This window comes from Lichenostomus cassidix, chromosome 3 (assembly GCF_008360975.1).
Source record: "Lichenostomus cassidix isolate B80296 chromosome 3, HeHo_3.0, whole genome shotgun sequence".
NCBI classification, from domain to species: Eukaryota; Metazoa; Chordata; class Aves; order Passeriformes; family Meliphagidae; genus Lichenostomus; species Lichenostomus cassidix.
In genome coordinates, this window is record NC_139483.1 from 15,851,587 (window position 1) to 15,875,605 (window position 24,019).

At 36.4% G+C, this 24,019-nt stretch overlaps 1 protein-coding gene across 12 annotated transcripts in view; it reads left to right on the forward strand.

The window, feature by feature from the left end:
* CDC42BPA (CDC42 binding protein kinase alpha) overlaps positions 1 to 24,019 on the forward strand; it is a 181,586-nt gene that overhangs the window by 86,423 nt on the left and 71,144 nt on the right. For all 12 annotated transcript variants that reach the window (XM_085054659.1, XM_085054648.1, XM_085054653.1 and 9 more), the window contains 6 exons: positions 16,502 to 16,595; positions 17,347 to 17,547; positions 18,119 to 18,367; positions 21,923 to 22,002; positions 23,026 to 23,192; positions 23,652 to 23,774. In XM_085054659.1, the coding sequence (XP_084910785.1) occupies positions 16,502 to 16,595; positions 17,347 to 17,547; positions 18,119 to 18,367; positions 21,923 to 22,002; positions 23,026 to 23,192; positions 23,652 to 23,774 (914 nt within the window). The remainder of the gene's footprint in view (positions 1 to 16,501; positions 16,596 to 17,346; positions 17,548 to 18,118; positions 18,368 to 21,922; positions 22,003 to 23,025; positions 23,193 to 23,651; positions 23,775 to 24,019) is intronic.

Sequence of the window (24,019 nt, forward strand, 5' to 3'; positions counted from 1 at the left end):
ATCCATACTCATTTCACAACTTGTTTTGTCTCTATTATTGCTTCTCAATTCCCTAGTACCAGATCGGTGCAGTGTAACATGTATAGAATATTATTAGCAGCATCAAAAGAGCCTTCTAATCCCTTTGTTCTAGAAACAGTGATGAAATAATAGAATTGTTCTGAGAATATCAGGAAATTCCTGTTGCCACATGAAAAGAGAACATCTTGAACTGGATTGAAGTAGTTTCTGTTAATCCTGTTAGAAATTTTGACACAATCCTGATGTAGTTCTTGGGTTCTGTTATGATTGAAATTCTTTGTGTCTGGTCTACTTGAACACATTGCAGCAGTTACTGAAAAGCAAATGTACATTTAAGGTAAAAATGCAGTTAGTGTGTGAAAGAGTTGAGATGCACATGCTTGTGAGGGATTCATACTATAGGCTTTGACTTCATTTGTGTTTTATGGTAATGAGAATTCTTGGCTGAAAGTATCTGATGGTGAGACACTAGTTTTTACAACATTGAAATAGCACCAGTAATAATTTTATTGAAATTCGTAATTGCATTAACATAATATGTTAAGTAGAAGAGCTCTGAGTGCCTTAACTACTGTGGGCTGCTTTTTTTGGTACATTTCTAGTCTATTAGATCTTTTTGAACCACAATTTTATTTCAGTGAATATTTGTGACATTCAGATCTCAGCTCTGGGCAGGCAGTAGTTTACCACTGTTACATAATTTTATATACTCCTCAGTTCCAGATCCATGAGAAGAAAGAAGATAATTTCCATGGATATTTTAAGCAATGTTATGTTTATTAAAAGAACCAGCATTGAGTTGGCTATCAGTTTGACAGGGTGTTGGGCTATCTTATCTTCACTGTGCTTTTTGCCAAGGAGGGCAAGGACACCTTGTGGTCCTTTCCAACCTGGTGTTCTAGCATTCTGTGATCTATTTAGAAGAGGTTGAGTACTAAAAGTTGAGTACTAAAACTTTGATACTTAAGTATTGGCCATTGCTTTTTGACGTTTAAACACAGAATAGGCACCTATCTTTGAATCTGTGAAAAAGAATAGTATTAGGTGTGTGGGTAACTTTGCTTACTTAGGAAGCATTGTTTTCTCATAATATTTTGGTATGGTGTTGATAATGTCAAGAACTGTGGAAAAAATGTCTCCATTTTTTAAAAAGAAACACTTTGCTGAAAGCCATTTGGCTGGTGGTGAGTTCAGAAAAGGCTCTCCAGGTTGGAGCTGAGGCACAGGTGCCCAGTAGGAATGATCTTTGATTTCACACGTCTGAATAAAATTCAGTAAAACTTCTACTTGTTTTTTTTTAATTCAGACTTTTCCTGAAGCAGATCAGCTATCACATGTGTTCAAAAAAAGTTTTTTATTAACTCTGCCTATGTATCATGTTAATAAATCATTTATAGATGCAACAGGTCTACTTGCTAGTTTAAGTTCGAAATTGCCTGCTTAAAAAATTTCGCTGTCCATTTGGTTTCCAGAGAGAAAAGCAATACTTGAGTCTCAGCCAGACAAGAATGATTAATTCATCATTTATCAAGTCGCATATCCCTCAACCCTCTAAAAATCAATGTAAAAACTAGCTAAAACCGCTCATTATGCAAGGTAGGAGGTGCACCTCCTGTAACATTACATATAGCCAAAGAATTACTGTCAGACTCCTTGTTAACCATTAGGTGCACTGGAGCCAACTAATTCTGCTTAAACAGGCAAGCAACAATGAGATTAACTGTAGGTTAAGTGACTCAAAATAGCAGCTTTGATCCTCCAAGTGACCAGCAATTTAAATGGTGAGGAGACCAGGCAGAAAATAAGCATGGGGGCGAGGGAAACAAAGAGGAGGAAGATAGGAGTGACTTCTGAGGGCTTGAGGGATGGTGTGTGTGTGTTGTACTTTTGAATATTCCTATATAATTGTTTGTTCTGAGATAGTATTCTCTGACTTTCTTTTCAAATTGTGAAATCAGCCACAGCTTTCACTTAGTAGCTGCAGTTCTTCATTTGAATCTATCTTTAATACAACATGTTATTGAGGCACATCAAATCAGTCATATCCTTAATCTCGAATAAAAAAAGCAGTGCTTATAAGAAGTGCGTAGTTTCCTACTATATGTTCTTATTGTAACTTCTTGATATGAATTCTGTTGTTGCATTCCGTGATAGGACCTAAAAATGGAAAAGCTGGAATCACTTTCCATAGTTTTCTCTGAGATGCAGGCTTGTGGTTCACCTGGGTGCTTCAGCAAACTTGACTCTTGCCTGAGCTCAAACTAACTCTTACCACCTTCCCCTTCAGCTGTCTGCATAAGGCGCTGCTTTCCAGCATTTTCAAGACTCAGAAATTGTCTCTCTGACAAACTCCTCCTTTCTGCAGTTAATGATTTTTGTATGAATATCAAATGTGAAAGAGCACAATAGAAAAAATATAATTGGTTGTTACTAAATAATCAACAGGCAGGCTAGGAGTTTGAAGCACAGCTTCACATCATGCTGTTTGCTGTTTTCCGTCCTTTCCATTCTACTTCAGTTGATGTTTATGCCCCACAGCAAAGAAGAGTCAAGGAGCTCTCTTTCTGAGGAGAAGTTCCCAGACTCTGTAACATCTTGCTTGGTGTCCTGTGGTCAGAGGAAGGATCAGAGCCTCAGTCCATTACAGTATTTTCACTCCAATTATCTCAGTCTGAAAAACAGAACCTCGGAGGATAGGGTGTTGAACTGCAAATCCTCATTATACAGGTCAGAAGTCTGTTACTTTGAATGTAGTTTTAGTGTCTAAAAAGAAAGCACCCTTTCCTGTCCCAAAATAGCAAAATGAAAGAAAAAAAATCTTTTTAAGAAGGAATGAAATTGATTTTCATTTGGGCACAGGAGACTTTTGGAGAGTCTCCTAACTCATCTTGCAGTCCCCCTGGATATGGTCAGACATAGACCTCTACAATTTCACATGGAATTAGCTTAACACAAATGACAAGCTAATGCCTGTAGTAGCATACAGTGTATGTTCTTATTCCAGTCAGGGTAGGGTTTCTGACCGAAATGACTCCTCCAGGCTCCTCTGTATTGAGGCTTGGGGAAGGCTGGTTGTGTTTGATGTGCCCAGCACAGCCACTGTGGCACAGTGCACTGGGGCTGTCTTCCCACCACAACTCAGAACGGAGCAACAAGGCTCAATGTTTACTTCTCACACTTAAAAAAATTATTTTGGAGTCCGGGGTGATACAGCAAATAAAAAAAAAAACACATCATGACAGAGGTGAGAGGATTTTTATGTTTCTTCATTTCTGCTTTCCTCATGGATTGAGAGTCATTTATGTCCCTCTTCAGCTCCTTCCTCTGGTGGGTTATTTCTCACTGTGTGCTGTTCTCCTTCTGGAGGACTTGGTTGAGGATTTCATGAGAGGGTTGTGATGTGATTCCTCACCTGGCCATGGAATAGCACACAGGAAGTTACGCAGTCCTTTTACTTCTTTCTTTTCAGTATACAGCCTTGCTTGTGTACGCTCCTGTAAGGAACTCACTCTTCTTGCTGCCTCCAGCAAGGCTTTGATTCAGCCTGTACCATCATTGGTCAGGTTGGTGGTTGACATGGAAGGAATAATAACATGAAATAATCTAAAATTCCAGTGAAATAAAAATTTTCTTCCTTCCCTTGCACATATATAGGTGCTTTTACTCTCCTTTTCTGTGTCCCTAGAAACAGTCCCTTTTGCATTTCTTGTGTTCGATAGCAGTATCTTCTGCTGTGTTTAACAACTTGTGAATAGAATTCATTCAATTCAGTTTTGTTTTATTTTTCCAGATAACCAAGAGGTAATAAATAAGATGCCATATTTGCAATACAGTAAATAACATGTTCAAGCTGAGGGGAAGCAAGAGAGATTATCCTGAATTTACTTTTATTATTTTAGGAGTAGTAGATTCTTTGCTCTTCACTGTTCTACTTTTTACTTACTCACTAGGAAGGAATCTTCTTTCCTATTAGCATTTAACCTCTATACTGTTAATTTAGGGCACAGTTAAGTAGAAGGCAGATTTGGAAAAGCTATACTTTTTTCTGTTGTTCTCTTCCCCCATCCCCCCTTTTTTTTCTTGGAGAAGGGTAGATATTCTTAAGAACACTCACTTCCATTTAAAAAAAAAAATCCCAAGTATCTGTGTAACTGCTGAATAAACCTTTATTGGGTGAGGAATGAAGAAAGCAAAGGTTCTGTGCAGCAGATTAAAATGGCTGTATAGTAGTGTTATTTTCAGAAACATTCTTCTTCTGCTGGGCAATCTTTCAAGAAATATATGAAATCTAAAGGCCTCCTAGCCTGGGAGAAGAGCAGTAAAACATATAGGATATAGCAGTGCTTCTTCACATATTGCAAGACCTATTGCAAGTATTTGATGTATATATTTGTTCACTTGGGATGGTGTTGGTTATTTTCTCCTTGTAAACTTTTTTTCAGCCTCCAGGGTTTTCTTGCAGTTTTGTATCTTATCTTTGTTCTGTTTCCCACGTAACTCAGGAACAAGAAACAATTCATTTAAATTTTTGTTGTGTGCTCCCTATTCCTGAATATTTTAAGCGTCTTTATAATGTTCCACTTTCTTCTGTGTATTTCCCCCTCTTCCTTTAATACATTTTAATAGTTTTTTATTGCTGATCGAATAAATGGATTGGGGAGAGGTAAGATCAACCTTATATTAAGACTGTATATCCTTCTTTTGGAAAAATGAAAAGCATCGAGTGATCTCTGAACTTACTTCTGCACAGACCTCCAATTCCCTCACCTCATATAATTCTTGGTGTATTTATATCTGTGTAATTATTGCCGGAGAAAGGTAGAAAAGGACTAAGGAAGAGTTGTTGTGTGATGCAGGATGGACCCAGCAGGTTAGTTTGTTTCTTGATCAGTCCCAGATATTTTCTAGTGATTTACAACTAATAGCTTACTTAAGCTCAGGGCACTTAAATATATCCCTCATAATTGAAATACATTTAGGTGTGCCCTATACAGATATACATACAAAGATATATATAAGAATATATATTAAAAATTTGTTAGATTGTCCAGACAGCTTCTGAGTGAACGTCATTCTCTGAATTGCTTTGTTAGTATCATCAGTGGATTTTTTAAAAATGAATACATAAAATGGTTTTTTACTGTCGTTATCAAAACCGGTGTAAGTCCTCAATTTATGTTGTCTGGTTTACTCTCAGACTTTTTCAATGCTGTGAGCTGTTTCAGAGGCTGTGTGTGGTTGTACTGAAAAGCAAAGAGCAGAGACTGCATATCTAAAACAAGACTCAAAAGGAAAGCAAACATTTATGTGCCTAGAACTATGTGTTAAGGTTTTTTAGCATAGGTAGTAATCTACAGTGCAGCAGCTGGGCATATTCTGGATTCCTTGTTAGCCTCTTCTTTCAGGATTTCTTTGACAGATGGCACTCACAGATGGACATAACATTCTTAAGGAGCTTACTCTTTCTACTCCCTTACCCACCAGTAACTCATGATACTATTAGAAATCTAAAAGCTTTGACATGAATTAGCCTTACTTAGCAGACTTTAATTTTTTAATCTTTAGAATATGCTGCAGGGTAGTAGTGCTTGTGGAGTTCTTAATCTGTTTACTTAAGTTCTTAGAAGCCAAAATGGAATTCCAATAAAGTTGACTTGGCAAAACATGGCAAATATACAGTCATTTTATTGCTTTTTAAATTGCCATGATAATATTTTTTATTCTTATCTTTTGGAGGAAAAATACAGAATGATACAAAAGAGTACAGTTTGACAACCCAGAAACAGCTCTGTCAACTAAAGTTCACAGAGTTCAAGCAATTTGCTTGGCATCCCATTGTAACTACATTGACATCTTAAGTGAATAAACCTAATGTTTAAATTTGGCTGGTCAATGCCATCTTGTTTCTTCCATCATCATCTTAAATGAGTTTGGTTTTTATTAGTAAACATTTCAAAGTATCATCTAAAAGGGTGCCTCAAAAAAGAAAGAACCGTGCTCAAGACATTTGAATGCACTTCTGTGATAGTTACTTGTTTGTCATGTACTTGGTGTCATTTCTCAATATTTATGCAACTTCAGGCTTGAAGGCCATTATTCTTTCCAGTGTTGACTCAAATGGCCGTTTTCCCTGATGAATGTTGTTGGTGTGGAGTTTCTGTTGAGGAATGTGAAACTATAAGCAGAGTGATCAGATCCAAAAAAAGCATTGTGACAGCTGGGCAGGTTAGAGAGGCAAAAATAGTGAGTGCCCTCAGCCAGGTCCTCTGCTGCATGTATTTGTAGCTTATTACAGAAGTAGAGGAACACCAGATGGAGATAGAAACATGAACTCAGTTTTTTGTTTTGTTTTCTAAGTACTGTGTAAATTAAAGATGCCCAACTCTTCCTTCACAAACAGTACATAGTTTACCATGGCGCAACTTCAGGTTCATGGCCTATTTTTAATTGTGTTTTTTTACTTTAGGGCCCCTTGCTAGGTGAGCAATCCACTCCCTGCCATCCCATTTTTCCCAGGGCTCCTTCATTTCATGTTCCTGTATTTTCAGTGTAGGCACAGTTAGTCACATAAGGATATTATTCAAGCACCTATTTTGAATCTTTCTGCCTGCAAGTAATTGGGTTCTAAAGGGCCATCTATGAGCAAACAGGCCTAATGTAAATAATTTTCTTTTGCATATGTTGAAGTGCTCTGTTCTAGGGAATATCTATTCCTGAGAATAGTCTTTCATAATAATAAAAAAGCATGCATATAGTTACTGCAAATTTACAAAACAATTTAGCTCATGGAAGCATGGTGAGAAAATTAATCCATGCACTGGCATAAGTAGTCCGGGCCAGGACAGTGCCTGGTTTGCATCTTCAGCAAATTCCTTATATATTTGGCCACCTAAAAGTCTTCCTGTAAACCTCGCTTTGTTCCTGGCTGTTTTAAATAAATATATATATATGCACACATATGTGCATGCTGAAGCCATTCTTATGAGAAGATGAGTCTCCTCTGGTAGCCAAGACTTTTTACAGAGAGAAAACCTGTGTGACAGGGCAGTGGTATGGAGGGCTGCTCATGGAGTGGTGTCTGATGGCTTGAGGGCAATCTTGCCAGCATTGGTTATCTTGACAGTGCAAGCAAGGGCAGAGACTAACCTTGATTGCTGAGCATTTTGGGATAAATAGGGGCTTTCTGTTAGTCAGACTTTAGAGCAGGGAAAGGAAGTTTTTCATTTTAATGAATTTTGTAAGCCTGACTGTTACTAAATGTCAAGATACAATCAAGACAATTTTGTGGTTTTACCTGTCATATCCCTTCAGAGTTGAGAGATGGAGAGAGGAACTTTGCCAGTTTTTGTTTTACGAACTGCAATTTCCAGTGCAAAAATAGGCCTGTTCTTAATGCTAAGGCTAAAGACTCTGAGCCACAAAAACTCAGAAGTATGTAGGCTGCTGCAACTAAACATGTAGTACTTTGGTGTTTCTACATTTCCGAATTAGGTTTGAGGAGCTTTGGTACAATGTAACCAGAATGTTATTAGTGAAATAAAATTGAAAAGGCAGCTTTAGTTATTATTTCAGAATCACAGGATGGGTGAGGTTAAAAGGGACCTCTTTAGGTTAGCTACTCTAACCCTCCTGCTCAGAGCAGAGTCACTGAGAGCAGATTCCCAAGTCCCAGTTTCTGTTGGATTTTTTGAGTAGTCCTTTTAAATGAACCATAATTTAGGATTGGCTTTGATGACTGAATGGCACAGTACCTCCAGGGCTTTATAATACTGTGTTTGGTTATGTTACAACTTGTTTTGTGTAAGAACATCTACCTTATTTCCCAAGTGTTGTCTCCTTCATTTTTACAAATTGTATTCAGTTAGTAGCAATTTTTATTAATTTCCTATGTTGGTTTTTGGACTTCTAAAACCAAATACTTGTTTTTCAAATTGGTTTTTATTTCTGAAATAGTTAAAAAAATTCCTATTTTGTTTTGCGCATCCTATGTTTGCTCAAAACTTTTATACTTATGCCTCAAATATTTTGCAGCAGGAGAGACCATCATAAATAACTATTTGAAAATATTAGAATTACCTGAAAAAGAAATGCAGTACAAGGCTCTCATATTTTCATGCATAAAATTTTACTGAATAATACTGTGCAAGATCAATGCATTATTAAACATTCAAATGTTCAATACTTTGTGTGCCCAATTTATATATGAGTCCTTACAAGTTTTTTTTGTCTAATATCAGTAACTCAGCTACAAGTCAACCCTGAGGAAAGTTACAAACTTCTATAGTCTTGATCCACTGTGAGAGGCCAGTTAACTTGGTTTTGGGTTTTTAAATTTGTTTTTGACTGTTCCTATGTCAAACCATTTCAATTAACTTCCATTATTAAATTTGAACATAGACAAGTTTCAGAATGCATTGCACTTTCTTTTACATGCTTGATTGTTTGACATAAGGAATTGTCTTTCTGATAGTGTCTACCACTTTTATCCTTATTTCATTGGTATTTAAAATCACATCTGTAAATCAGCCTTCTAAGGTACTAAATTTACAGTGGTTATCAAATAGCACAGTGTGTTCCTGGTTTTAGTCTGTAAAGCTGACAAGACAATACAAATAATCCCTAGACATCACAAGTGACTTTGCTCTGACATCTCTTTAAAATGCTGCATAAGGGGCCTAACCTGCATGTGAGGGTTTTTTCCATAGGTATCTGGTTCTTTCAGCTGATTAGCATTTTAGATGAAGACAGTCACTGTGGGGAGTATATAGCTGCCAAGCATTTATCCAAAAGAATTTATCAAATCACCCCTTTTACTTATTTTTTTAAAGAAGGAAAAAGAATGGACATAAGCAGCTTTTAAAAATAATTATTCTTGGTTTGCAACTGTTATCGTGTTCGAGATATCCATTACTTGGAAACAAATACATATGCACAAAGCCCACAGGGAGACATTTTGCTAAGGTAAATTAATTCTAGGATATTATAATATGATGTGGTGGACCATATATTCATAAGCCAGTAACTACACTCAGTTCAAATGTTCAGGAATGAATATGAGTGCCTGAACAAACTCCAGATATATATGTGTTGGCTGATGTACTCATTCCCTGTTGTTTGTTATTATTTCCTTTATTAGTATTTGAAATTCATAAAGAACATTGGATACCATAGGGTAAATACTGTGTTGTGTCCAGAATACTTGTCTGAGTGGCAAAAATTAAAGACTGTAGAGAAAAGGACTGGGAGAGGACTTTGAGAGGTCAGCTAGTACTTTTCTTGGGCTGCAAGGCAAGATCAAACTGTAGCTAAACCAGTCTTGACAGATGTTTGTCTGATTGGTTTTAGAAAAAAAGTGATGGAGATGGTGACATTTCCTGAAGCATTTTTTTCCAGTGTCCTATTGTCATTGCTATAGAAGTATTTTCTAATGTCTCATCTGACTATCTTTCATTGGTACTTAAATTCATTACCTTTTGTGTTATCCACACTGAGTGTGGGTGAGAATTCAACTTAGTCTTTTTTGCATTATATACTTCAAGTCTGCGATGCAGATTCTTTGCAGTAAAAGAGGAATGTAATTATTTTATTTTTAGTGAAAACCGAAATTATTTCTCTCAATATGGATTAGGGATTAAAAAAGTACACTATGGCAGAAAATATAGTCTGGAACTAAGTTTGGAAGTATCTGATTCTGTAGGTGCTGTAGTAAATGGACTGCATGTAGTACATGGAACCTTGAAATTTGTGTTGTTTTTTGTTTAGTTTGGTGATACTATGAAGAGTAAAGCTTGGTTAGGGTGTGTGACTGTATGAATGCAAAATTGTCCACACTGATCAATAAATAAGGACTGTATCATGGATCTAGAACCTTTATTGTCGTGGTTTGGTTGATGTTTCCATGTAATTGATGAGAGTCTGTCCACTGAATGTAATGAGATTTAGAGAATCTGCTGCTGCTTAGAGTAGAGAGATTCTTTTAGCAGAGGTGAATTACTGGGTGTTCCCGGAACAGCACATGTGTAATTATTTATTATCAAGAGTTAAACGGAAAACAAGGGAGTTTTACACTATTAAGGTGCTGTTGAAGAAAAAATAATGATAAGGTTGATTATAGCACTTATTTTTTTCCATGTAGTTGCTCTTCTTCTTAAGGCTTAAATTCTGAAGTCTTCAGTCTTTGGCTATTCCTGTTGACTTCAGGGCTATATGCAAGGCTACTACATCTTTTTTTGGTTGTAAGCTTTAGTTTGTCAGCTTTACATTAAGCAGGTTTTGTTTAGTATACAAACACGCTGCAATGGTTTGGGTGCTATATAAATAATAAGGCTAAGATCAAAGTTATTTAAATGATTTTGGTTTCAATCAAAATACGCACTTTTTTGGATTTCACCCAGAAATGAAGGAGTGTCTGTTTAGGAGAGAAGGCACAGTAGAGTCTTGATAAGAGGCACTGTTAATGAGGTATAACATATTCCAGTTTTCTCATGCTGCTATCTTGTGCAGCCTATCTTGTTGGGATTACTAAAGAATAACTGCCAACTGTCCAAATCTAATTTGGCTCAGTGCACATTGGTCTTTCTGCCAGATGGAGCCTATTTCTACTTTTGCTCATCAGAATTCAGATAAACCGTAGTTGGCAGAATATGGCAATGCTGACTTTGATATAACCCAGTTCACTGTAATGGAAAATAGAAATAACCTGCTGGACATCAATATCCATACATTTGACTATGAAAAAAGGCATTATTTGATGAGCATTCTGGGTGGAAGTTTCCCAGTTTTTCACTCTGCATATCTAAAGCAAGCTGTTGGTAGAGCATCACTGAATACCTTAATAAAAACTTCACAGGCACCAAATTTTCTCGTTTCATTGGAGTGCTGCCAAATTCAAATGTCTTCATTTTTAATCATGGATGTAGCATTTCTTTGTGAGAGAGGTGTATGGAAGGGAAGTCTGTCTGAAACAACAAAAGACAGTGAAATAAGCAGTTTGCCAAACTTCTGTCCTGACTAAGGATAATCCTGTGTTCTGAAGGAATTTTTGATAAAAAGTCCAGGCATTCTGGCATTAAATTCTTGGTTGTGTTTCTGTCAAAGCAGGTAACTTGGCAAAGGATGGCATTTCTTGTTTTAAGAGTGGATAATTATAATCATTGATGTCTGCTTTTAACCTTTTGATTTCTACTTTTGGGGAATGCTCCTGCAAGTACAATGAGAAAATAATGTGTTATGGAAACTTTAATTGGTAATAAGCTTTCTGGATCAGTTTCTCTGTGCCAGCAGTTACACCTGAAACTAATTTACTTCTTTTTCAAATGCTGGTGTTCTAATTTGCATTGGTAGCATTAAAAAATGCTGTTCCTGTGAAGTTTTCACAGAAAAATAATTTAATGTAAGCTATTCACTTTGTTCCTTGCCATTCAAGAATAGCATGTCTTGGGGCATGTGACCTGTTCAAGAAAATTAATTTATTTCCATGCTTTTCTAATGTTAGCATTAGAAATAAAAATCTGTTCTTCACATTATCTCTTTCTTATCTACTAGGTTCAAATAAACTGGTAGCTCAGCTATCAAATTGCTCCTTTGATTCCAGACAGGTCCATTTCTTTATTCAGGCTCATCTCATGTTGTGGTTGTTGAATTTAGAATAGTGTGAATCCCTTTATTGTCATTTCAGTTCTACTGTTTTTTAAAGAGCTCAGCTGTGCACGCAAGGACCGTCCATCAGCATCTGAAATGTTTGTTCCAAGGAGGACATGTTGCACATATTGAGAGGCTCCTTCTGGCCACTTCTGTTGATCTTGCTGAGAAGGACTCACTTTTTCCTCCATTTCTGTCTGATCATTTGTGTTTTGAAAGAAAAAATAATCATACAGGTGAATAACTAAAACAAGTAAATGCTGCATCATAACAGTATAGTTACCAAGAAGAGGGATCCCTTCTGGTCTCCAAATCTTTAATGCCACTAGGGATTTTATCACAGAAACTTTAAAGGTATAAACCTGTGGGTTGACCCATTGGCACAGTCTTTGGTAGTGTTTGACACAGCTGCTGCTCAATCATTCTGATACAGTTCTTGAAATAATTGTCCCTCTATCTTTGCATCTTCCACTCTGTTTGTCTGATCCCCTGCTCCATGAAGCTGCCCTTGAAACAAATTTAAGGTTCTGAAATCTGCTGCTTCCTGTTCTGTAGACCTGAGGAACTTCATGTGGTCTTACAAATAACAGAATAACATTGATTCTGTGATTCAAAGAATGACATAGATGAACTTCAGGAACCTATATGCTTTGAGACCATAAGATGATCAGATAATTCAAGTTGTAAGGAAATTAAGGGAGTTTTCTAGTCCAAATTTTAATATGCAAGACCTCACAATTCCTTAAGTTTTCTTTTGTATAAGAAATGAATCCAGAAAAAAAATACATTCACATGTATTAAAAATTCTTTTTTAGTTTATTTTACAGCTGGAATGTACTGTGGATTTAGCATGTCTCAGAGGGAATACTTTTTCTTGAGTCTTACTGAACAAATGAAATTCTACTCTGGCTCATTAACAGAGAAATCAAAATAAATGGCAATAATCCAGGTATCTGCTGTAGTCCTATTTCAGAATGTTGTTTATATTAACACAGTTAGTATGTAAAATGTTTGGGTTTTAATTACAGCTTAAGAAAGTAAACGGTTTTAAAGAGAGGTGAGTGAAGTCATCTGGGTAAACATGCCAATCTGAAGAACAGCTCCCCAAATTAAACCAAGAAGCATTATGGGGAAGGATTCATCAAAGATTTTTTCTTTTTTTTCATGAGCCTTCACACTCATTTTCTGTGCAAGTGAAGTATTTGGTATTACACACTGTTTATTTCTATTGCATTCTCCAGAAAACAGCAGCAAAGCTGCTGTGCAGTGCTGATTTTCTCCTACAGTCAAGGCCAACAAAGCTCAGAAAAGTAGCAGTTGCCCCTGGACACTCTGTCAAAGTTTAAATGGACATATGTGTTTCTAGAGAAGTTTATTTGATCCAGGTTTCTGTTAAATCACTCACTGGAAAAAAAAAAAAAAAGAGTTGTTTCTTTGGGTATGCCGAGTACCTGTGTTCCCTTAATTCAGTGTGGAGCGTATTTGAAGCATTTGTGTGAGCTTGGCTTGTGCCAGGCCCAGCTCTGGCAACCTTCACCCCTTGCACATGGAGCTTGCCACAGAAGCTGCTGTCAGAGCAGGGCTGAACTGTCTGGGACTTGGTCAAACTCAGCGTCTCCAGAGGGCACAGAGGTGTCAGAGCTATTGCCCCAACTCAATACTTGTTCCCACTATAAAGCTGGCTCATAAAATACCTTTGAAATGCTTGTACTTCTTGAAAGTGAATTAGTGTTTCATATTTCAAGTGAGCAGACCTATTTCTTTTATTGCAGTGAACTAATTACAGATTTAGTGGGGTATTTGGGCTCCACAGCCTTCTAGCCCGATGATATTAGTTGCTTGACTGAGCACCATGGTTCTTGTTGAGTGATGTTTAAATTGTCTGCCTGCAATCACCTAGTAACTCTTACCTACAGAGATTCAGCCCAGTGGTCTATTCACTAAGCCATATAACTTCCCATTATTTGCTCATTACTTTTGCCAGATTTTAGCTACTTGGTCTGGAATGTTCCTTCCTTGGTGTTTGCCTGAAGCAGTAAGTGTTCCTCTTTCCAGAAATAAGATCAAGAAACACAGGTTGTATTTCCTATATAGATTTTTTTAATTAATAAAGTGGTTCGTATAAAGCCAGTCACAAAGTCTTCTGCTCTGGGATATGGAGACACTGTTGAAAATCAGGAGAGAATCCTCCTTGAGTCATGGATATACTTTCATTCTTCTGCCTAGTACCTAGATATTTTCAGGTTATAAATTTGAACAGGCAAGGAGATGAGGACTTGGGAGAGAAGAAGCTGAGAGAGAAAGAAGGAAATAGAAAGGGAGGAAATCTAAGGTTGACAGGCTGTGGCAGATTGGACATCTCAGGTTTTGAGGTGGGTCTAGGAGAGGTAAAAATAAAAATGCAACTGAGATGGAAGTAGAAGGAACCAGTGCTATAGTGAAGAAACTGGGATAAGCTGAGGAAGGTGGAGTGAATGTGAAGAGACAATACCATATTCCCTTTAGAACAGGAGACAGATCGGTTCTGATCACTAAAGAGTAAACAAATGACGTTCAGAATAAAACCTGGAACAAAACTCATAATTCAAATGCAATCTAACAAAGGCAGGCTCAGTAGAGTTGCAGGGTTTAAGACATTATTTTTCCCCATAATCACCACCTTCACACTCTTCAGTTACACTGGCAATAATTACTCGCGTTCCTTGTTCCCCTCTGGGGCTCATAATTTTCTTTCCCTTTGCTTATAGCCTGCTCTGCTCTGCAGGTGCCAGCAATTCTTGTCTTTCAAACTGTCTTTTATTAATGTGTAGTTCACAATTCAGAACAGTTGTTCATAACCCATAGCTTCTGTTACAAGAGCTGAAAAGAATTTGTATGTATTAAGTTGGTCTTTTCTTTTTTTCCTTAACTGTAAAAATTGTTCTTATGAAGTTCTTACTGAGCATTACAAATGCCACTTTGCAAGAAATCCTTGGTCCTCCAAGTGCATTCAGTGTTGTTTGCAGGTTTGGTTTTGCACAATGTTGACAACACAGTGAGATTTTTCATGTTTTCTGCTGTTTTGTGAGATTGAATGGGAGAGGTTGGGATGATGATGATGATTATTAATGTTATTATTATTTCTCTTGGGAATATATTAAAAGATAGAACATGGATAAATGGAGCCTCAAGGGTGACTCATGTTTTTGTTTAGCTTGAACTAGGTCCAGCTTCTAGGAGGAACTGGATTTTAGGTGCATGTTTTTGCAAAGTGTTTTAAACTGAGGTTCTAATTCCAGCAGTCTCAATGGCATGTGTTTGTTTTTATTTAGAAGTGTGTTTAAGGAATGTTTTTGGTAGGTGAATGCAAAACAAACAAAACTATCTCAATCTGGAGGCTGCAATTCTTTGGCGTATTTGGTGTCAGCAAAAATCGAGTGGTCTTGAGAGAATGGTCTTGGCTGTTTTTTCTGATCTACTTTGTAAAGAATTGTCTTTATCCTCAGTCGCAAGTTGTGAAAATATGATTTGCTGCAGTGTTTGCATTCTGCTTTGTAAATATTTCTGTGTATTTGGAAGGTGCCTAAAGTTTGTTTTCAGCATGGGCTGCTGTCTGTGTGACACGGGCACACCTTTATGCCATAGCTTCTATAATGTTGTTCAAGGTGTGGTTTTAAATTTTTTTAATTATAAATAATCAGTAAGCATTATTTTTAGCTCAATTTCTACTTGGGGGGAAAACCCAAACAACAAAATTTGCTTTCATGTGCAATGTGAACATTTTAGCATGTGAATATTTTGAGATTTGCCTGCCAAGCAATCAGTGACATTCATTTTATAAGTTGTTTGAGGAATGAAGCAAAGTAAGGACTTCACACATTTTTTGTTTATTTTAGGGGATTTGTTCTTACATCTTAAAAGCGTTCACTGAGAAAATATTCATAGACCTTTATTCATACAGTCATAACTTATGTTTTGAATATAATAGATAAGGATAGCATAAGAATCTACTAATGCTATATATTTTTAGAATGTAGTTTGATGTGTATTTCTAATACCTATATTTAACTGAAGAGAAATTTCAACATTTGAACCTAGTTCCCGAGTTGAACAATAAATGTCCCTCTGGTTACTGAGAGAGCATAGATGCTTTCCTCCTACTCAGCCAGACAGTGAGGTACACTCCACCTGTATTTCAGCATACTTAGGAAAAACCTGGGACAAAAACAAGTCAAATTTACAATATAAGAAGTATTTAATATATTGCCTGCTTAGAAGGATGTTTCCATCTGCATCATGACCTAAATGTGGCAGCCAGAGTTTGGCTAAGCAGAGCTGCAGTACTGTGTACAATAGTAATTTCAGCAGAAGTATGACAGATGTACATAGTGAACTGCGATGTATGTGAGAGAAGAATGCTGATGAAAGACAGCAAATTTAAAAATGTGTTAACTGTTTCAGGATTTCATTGGCCTTTGTTCTGCTGTAAAATCTAAAGGTTGTTTTCTAGCTCCAGTGTAAATGTACATCTTCCACTTGAGAGCACTCCACTAAAATTCTTCAGATGATTTAAAAGTTTTATATACAAAAGCTCAGAGCAAGTAAGATTCTCCTGTCTACCCATGAGACATGAGAGGAATTTAACTACACAATTCTTACTAAAATTAAGAGGCATTGTATGATTTGATTGATCTACAGCCCCTGTCATGAAATGTCCCTAGTGCAAATTTCACCATATCATGTGTTCTGTGTACTGATGGATTGCTGGTTTTGAATGAAAAGATTGTTGCAGAGTTAAGGCTTGGAATACGTCTTATGTAATAAATTTTTTTTAGTAATTCTGAAATTTGTTTGATTGCAGGGATATAAAACCAGACAACATCTTGATGGATATGAATGGACATATTCGATTAGCAGATTTTGGTTCTTGCCTGAAACTGATGGAAGATGGAACGGTAAATTAGAAAGAATGATGCATTACTACATACCTTTACTTCAGTCCTTTAACAGCCATTAAAATGTGTGCTAATAAAGGGAAAATATGCTTTATGTCAAATGAAATGGAACTGTTAATGGTGTTGGTATATAACTAACTTCCTTGAAAATATGACAGCACCCTGCTTAGATTTGCAGTAAATTAAAAACTTTCTGGATGCACACAGTCAACTCATGAATAAATAAAGAGAAACTGTGCTGTCAGTGCCAAGTAGGTGTTTATGAACTATGAATCGGTTTTAAGCTTTGAGCTCTAATCTTTATTGAAAATGTAAGCTTTAAGTATGAGCAGGATAAGATACTGAAATATGATGATACTCAACTAGTACATTTAAATTTGCACAGTATATAGTGAGTGTGACTAGAATGTAATTCTAATATCCTAATCATGTCCCAGAGGGTTACAAAGTATTTGACTTAATATATGTGATTACCTAATCTATACTGGCTCTAAGTATAACAATTGACAGTTTTATTCTTTCTTTGTTTTTAAATATTGGTAATAGTTTAGCAAAAGTATATTATTGCAGTGCCTATTAATGTAGTGCCTTGGGTGCTTAAGTATTTCTTATAAATTTAGAAGCTTTTGTTAGTGTTTAGTTGTTTTTGTTCTGATGAGAACACTGGACTAAATTTATATAGATATTTACAGTACCACAGTGTCTGTAATGATGGAAATTGACTTTAATCCTGAAAATGTATCTTCTCCAGGTCCAATCTTCAGTGGCAGTTGGAACACCAGACTACATCTCTCCAGAAATCTTGCAGGCCATGGAAGATGGAAAAGGGAAGTATGGGCCCGAGTGTGACTGGTGGTCCCTGGGCGTTTGCATGTATGAAATGCTTTATGGAGAAACGCCCTTTTATGCTGAGTCCTTGGTGGAGACCTATGGGAAAATAATGAACCACAAAGTTAGTGCACTTTCTCTCTGTCTCTAAGCTAATTTTTAATAATGGGGTAACTTGAAGACGTATTTAAAAATAAGTTTTTATGTACTAATTATGTTAATGTTCATAAATGTAGAGCAAAAAATATGTTTCCATGTAGTAAGTTTATGGTTATGGATTTCAGATGGCTTTGCTTTGGGATAGAGCTAAAATTTAAAATCTGGGTTTGGAAATATGGATGTTAATTCACTCCATGGAGTCAGTCTTGGCTACATTGCCTCAATCTTGTGTTTCTTTCCTCTGCTGAATCCATTCGTTGGCTTATGCAGAAGATTCTAAAATGTTCTTCCACGTGGAGATGGCTGTATAATCAATAGTGTTAGAGAAATTTAAATAAAAAAGAAAAAAATAGGAGACAAAAATATTAATAGTTTCTATCCTTAGCAAAAGTCCTTTCCTTGAAACCTTACTGCATGTATTTCAGAGCTGAAGTATTTGCACATTTCTTTTTCTACGTAATGATTTTCACTAAGATGGGTAATTTTCCCAACTTTTTCTTGGTAATAAACTATTTCCTCTTATTTTAATCTTTAAGGAGAGGTTTCAGTTCCCTGCTCAAGTGACAGATGTCTCTGAAAGTGCAAAGGACCTCATCCGAAGGCTCATTTGTAGCAGAGAGCATCGCCTTGGACAAAATGGAATAGAAGACTTTAAGAACCATCCATTTTTTGCTGGGATTGACTGGGACAACATTAGGAACTGTGAGGCACCTTACATCCCAGAAGTCAGCAGCCCTACTGATACTTCAAACTTTGATGTGGACGATGATTGCTTAAAAAACTCTGTAAGTAGACAATTGACATTTTGATGAACCAGCCTGTGTAGTGTACTTTGTAACAAAATGTATGTAAAAGGCAGTTTCTTTCACTGTGCTCTGCATAAACAACAATTAGGTGCAGCTTTGGAGAACTGTGAGGGTAATAAGTTTATAGTTTGAAGGCTGGTCCTCCGAACATCCTCATGTAATGATAACTTTTGTGAATGCATTGTAGCTTTACATGTCTTTAGCTAGTGTACATTTGTTGCAGTAACAAATTTACTGTTCATGTCTTAAAAAGAATAATACATCTACATACAGATAGTCTGCAAGATTGTATTTCTAGCAGGGCATTGTTGAGACTCATACTAAGTTTGCCTAATGTGTTTTATTGTATTTTATTGCATTTTATTGCTCTACTCTAGTTGCTCATATTGCCGTTGGATTCCATTCAGTTCATTTCCACTAAACTTTTTCCAGCTTTTTTTCTGACTTGACTTGAGTTTTGGGAAATGTAGGAGAAAGGTTACAGCCATTTTTAAGGAACAAGAAAGTATTTTTACCTTTGCTTAAATATTGATTTTACCAGACTTTCTCTTTCTATGCTTTTGAAAATGAGCTTTGACACATGATAGATGTCTTAGCATTGGAGGGATGCCTTGTGTTCTCTCCTTAAAAATATCTTTGTGTGTGTTTGTACGTGTGTCTGTTGAAAGATGCAGAAACCTGCTGTTTACATGTGGGGTAAAGCATTTTCACCATTTTTGCTTTTGTTTTCAGAACTGCGTGTGCATCTCAGTTTCACTAATTTTTCTGGGCTTACAGGTCAGAGATAGGCAACATGAATTAATATAGACAGATGATGATTATTTGCATTCCCTTTCCTCCAATTACACATTAAAACATGGAAAACACTTTGTGTTTTCCACATGGAAAACACCTTGTAGGTGTCAGTCTCTTCTCCAAAGTAACAAGCCACAGGACAAGAGGAAACGGCCTCAGGTTGAGCCAGGGGAGGTTTAGTTTGGATATTGGGAAAAATATTTTCACCAAAAGGGTTACTCAGGGAAGTGGTGGAATCAACTGTCCCTGGAGGTATTTAAAAGACATGCAGATGTGGTACTTAGGAAAGTGGTTTAGTGATGGACCTGGCAGTGCTGAGTTAATGGCTAGACTCAATGATCTTGAAGGTCCTTTCCAGTCTAAATGATTCTGTGATCTTTGATAAAAGTTCAGACACCTTTCCTTATAGGCAAGTTAAGCAAATCGGTGTAGCTGCATGGGATGACTTGCATTTTTTTCATTTTTTTTTCCTTACTTGCATCTGATATTTCTATCTCCCTTCACAATGGAAGTGTTTTTATCTTAAAACTCTCTTATACAGTCTTCAGATTCCTGTTTGCATATTATTTTGTCCAGCGGTAGTTTTGAGGATCAAGTGGCTGGAGTGGATGCTGGATATAGCATGTCTTTGTTTGTGGAGCTGAAATACCTTTCAGAGGTTGTTCCCACAATTTAATGTTGTCCATTCCACCACTCCTCCTTTTTAGAGCCCAGTCTCCCAACTGAGGCTCTCAAACTGTGCCTGTGCAGTGTGAATGCTTTACCATTGTGAAGAAACAAGGAGCTGCAGGTGAAGAAAAAACGTGCCTCTGATGAGTTACTGGCCTCTGACTGAGAAAACTGAATGCAATTCTTAATTTGCTTTAGACTTTTGGGGGTGAAAAGCAACACCCCATAACTGTTAGAGATGAATGCTAGTTTCTAGAGCTTCTTTTTCAGTTTCCTAATTTAAAACATCTGAAGGTTTTGTTCTGTTTTAATATAAGAATGTTATTTTCTTGCCTCTTCTTTTCACACCTAGTATCTCAGACCCGCTGAAAAAACCTAGCCTAAGGCATTGCATGACTGAGAATATTTTACATTTTTGCTTTGACTGGTGGACATTGTATTTTATATTGCTTTGCCTCAAATTCCTTATATATAACTTGGAGGTATTTTCTCCTCCATATTTCATACATATCTTTTGAGGAAGTTCCACATACTTGCACTGCTATTATAGAAGTCAGCACCACAGATAAGCCCATGAGACTTTTTTTTTTATTTTTTTAAATTCTTGGCAAGATTTGAATTGCATAGAGCAAATGAGGAAAACCTAATGCTGAAGATAAAAGACAGTGTTGAAAAGCCATGACTGTTATTCTTCCTGAACTTTGAATGAGACTGTAGTCGCATGGAAAAATTATATATGTAATAATGAAATTTAAAAAGTATGTTGAGCATACACACAAGCCCAAAGGGCAAAATTGTGCTATTCAGGCAGCCTGAGTAGTGCTGGGGTTTAGCTTTTAACTGTTTGGTTTAGTAGCCTTATTGAGGGGCATGATAGACTTAGATTCAGTTATAATTTTCTCAGCATGGTTGTACACTTAAATTCACACAAGCAGCAGGAAATACATATCTTGATCTCTGCAAAAAAAGCTAAATTCTTTTACAGAATCTTACATTATTTTAAATACAGATGGTATTTTAGAACAGTTACCTGTGTGGTAACTGAAAATTGTCACGTGGGCTGTTAAAATAATGGAATTATGCATTTGATATTTTTAAAGTTATCTGTAAAGACAGTTTTGAAACTCGAATCTATGAAAGCTGAAAACAAAATGTAGTGGAGAAGTAAAATTTTACTTTTTTTAACCATAGTAATCTGTAATAATTGATATTTTTATTATGATTTAGTGGAAAGTTAAGGCTTTGTAATTTGGTCTTGTCCTTCGTTTGCAAAATGCCCAGCTGAATGTACTTGCACAATATAGCAATATCTTTTGTGACAATTTAGAATATTTTATAACTTTCTGTGCAATAATTCTCTTCTTTTGGTGACTGTTATGGCCACTTCTAGCAGAGCAACATAAACCTTGCATCTTGGGGTTAAACAGGAAGCTTTTAAGAGAACATTTAAGAATGTCAGAACTCATAATGGTTCAAGTGAAATATATCAACAGGGTTACTTCAGCCTGAGGAGAAACTCAAAGATTTGTCCTGGTTTGTAGTTCTTTGTCTGGCAAGAAAGAGGAGCAAGGAATGAAGAAATGGTCAAAGCATTAATGGGATTAGAGCACTCTGTTGTATTACTCCTTTGTAGTAAATGCCTGCTGATTGTTCTCTCCAAATAGAGATGGCCCACTCAGATGTGGGCTGGGAATTCTACAAGCGGGAAACACTGGTGGCTGAATAGCAGAGAGGAGTATAGCAGGGAATAAAAGGTGTTGCTCTTTGTACTAAGAGCTTCTTGGAAAAAAGAAGGAATAAATTGGCATCTAGTATATGTAATACTCTGCTTTCCTCCAACAATAGCCTATTTAATTAGAAAAGTGTTATGTCAGTGTGTTCTGTTTTTGTACGTTAGATGCTATTATAAATAGATTTAGTTGATCCTGTTTCATATTTGAGCTGTAGATAAGGATGGCAGTGAATATAGTTAATATGATACTAACACTTCTCATATGGTTAAACTGGAAAAGCTGTTTCTTTTAAGTCCAGTAGGATACTGCTTACTCAACTGTCCTATTATTTTTCTAGGAAACAATGCCTCCACCATCCCACACTGCATTTTCTGGCCATCATTTACCATTTGTGGGTTTCACATATACAAGTAGCTGGTAAGTTAAGAGTTCCAAAATTGTTTGTGGGCTGGTTACACAGCATTTTAACTTTCTGTCTTTGAAACTATTGAACAGGTATCAAAGGATGTGGGTTATTGAGGAAATTACTAGGCCATAATCTAAAATACTGTCTATCCAAAACAATGAGCTCTCTGCAGGTAAAATTTACATGCATGTAAAGGTCAGCACCTGTGCTCAGGAGAGTTTTGTTGAGAAAGGTAGTTATTAGACAATGTATAAAATTAACTGCACAGGACAAAGTTAAGACTAGATGTGTGGACTTAGTTTATTAGACATTAAACCCAGTTTTATTTCTGGCCCCTTGACACTTCTATAAGTCTGAATAGAAATTTTGTAAAAAATACTTTTAATGATAACTGTTATTAATGTAGTATTTATTATTCATTTCTATTGCTAAATTAAACAGTAACAAGGAAGTCCCTGTATGCTCCTTCTTGTTTATGGAAAACAATAAAGAAAGAATGTTTACAACCATTGAAAAACCAGGCCTGTGTTTCTGCTGGGAATGTGACTATGTCCTAGAATGTCCTAGACTTCAAAAGAATCATTTGCATAAGTAGTAGCATGTGCACATGAGTAGCCACAGCATTTGTGACGTCCATGCTCTACTTGTTATGGGATAATTTCACACCATTTGTTGTGATTGTTGTCTTTAAAGCATTTGTGATATTTGATTAACTATTTTCAAATGAACTATTACTGTAATTGTACTGTCTAGGCTGATTTTTGCTATCTGGCTAACACAGACTGTCCATAATGATTCTTAATCAGGAGTTCATCCACTTCTGGGTAACAAAAAATGCAGTAAGGAGATCAGGCATGCTAGGGAAAAATGAGTTCAATTTTCAGGGAGCACGTATGAGCAAGGTATTCTTTGATGTTATAGTAAATGGCATAGTAATGAACAATTTAAACAAACTGTTTATTGGTTGATGTTTTTATAGCACTGTTTTAAACCAGCCTGTTGTAAAGTCCAATACTATTTATTTTTTTCTCCAGTGTGCTTTCGGACCGCAGCTGTCTAAGACTGACAGCTGGACCACCCTCCATGGATCTTGATGCCAGCATTCAAAGAACTTTGGAGGATAGTTTAGCAACAGAAGCTTATGAGAGGAGAATAAGACGTCTAGAACAGGAAAAGCTTGAACTTAGTAGAAAACTGCAAGGTATAGTCATTAAAAAAAATAATTCCATCATTTTTTTTACTTAGATTAGCTTGCAGCTTTGTAAGGCACTGTTTATCCTGTGGAAAAAAAATGTAAATACATCTCCTGGAATGCTTTCTAGCAGCAAAGAATTCTCTTCATTATTTTTAGTGACAAGTTAAATTTCTGTTACTCTTTAGGCCTGAAAAACACCATGTATGCAACTTCTTATAACATGCTAACTTTGTTCTCACTACACCTTGGTCACTATGGCATAAACATTTCATTCTTAAAACTTCTAAGAAAACTTAGTTCTCCCAGCTGACAGTTACTGAAAAATTGGCACTTAATAGTTGAAAATTACAATTTGTAGAATCCTCAGTGCAGGATCTTTGACATGTCTTAATTTATCCATAGTATCTCTTTGATCCGCTCAGATGTCAGAAGTAATTTGTCCCTCACTCTTCCGTCTTTTTCTAGAGTCCACCCAGACAGTCCAGGCTCTGCAGTATTCAACAGTGGATGGCCCAATAACAGCAAGCAAAGATTTAGAAATTAAAAGTTTGAAAGAAGAAATTGAAAAGTTGAAGAAACAGGTGACAGGTATGTTATAAATACTAATGTAAAATTTTGTCAAGTTGGGTTTTTTTTCTCCTATTGTATTGCTAGTTTTCCTTGGCTTTCCAGAAGAGTTTTCCAGTCTATTTTTACTTCTCATCTTACCCCTCACTCTTCATTTGTAGCTCAACATTTTCTACTAATTGAATTTAATTTGAGTTTTCCATGGGGCAGGCAGGGAGTAGTGAAGAGTGTTTTTCCATGAGAGAGGACTCTATGGGCTATGAAGC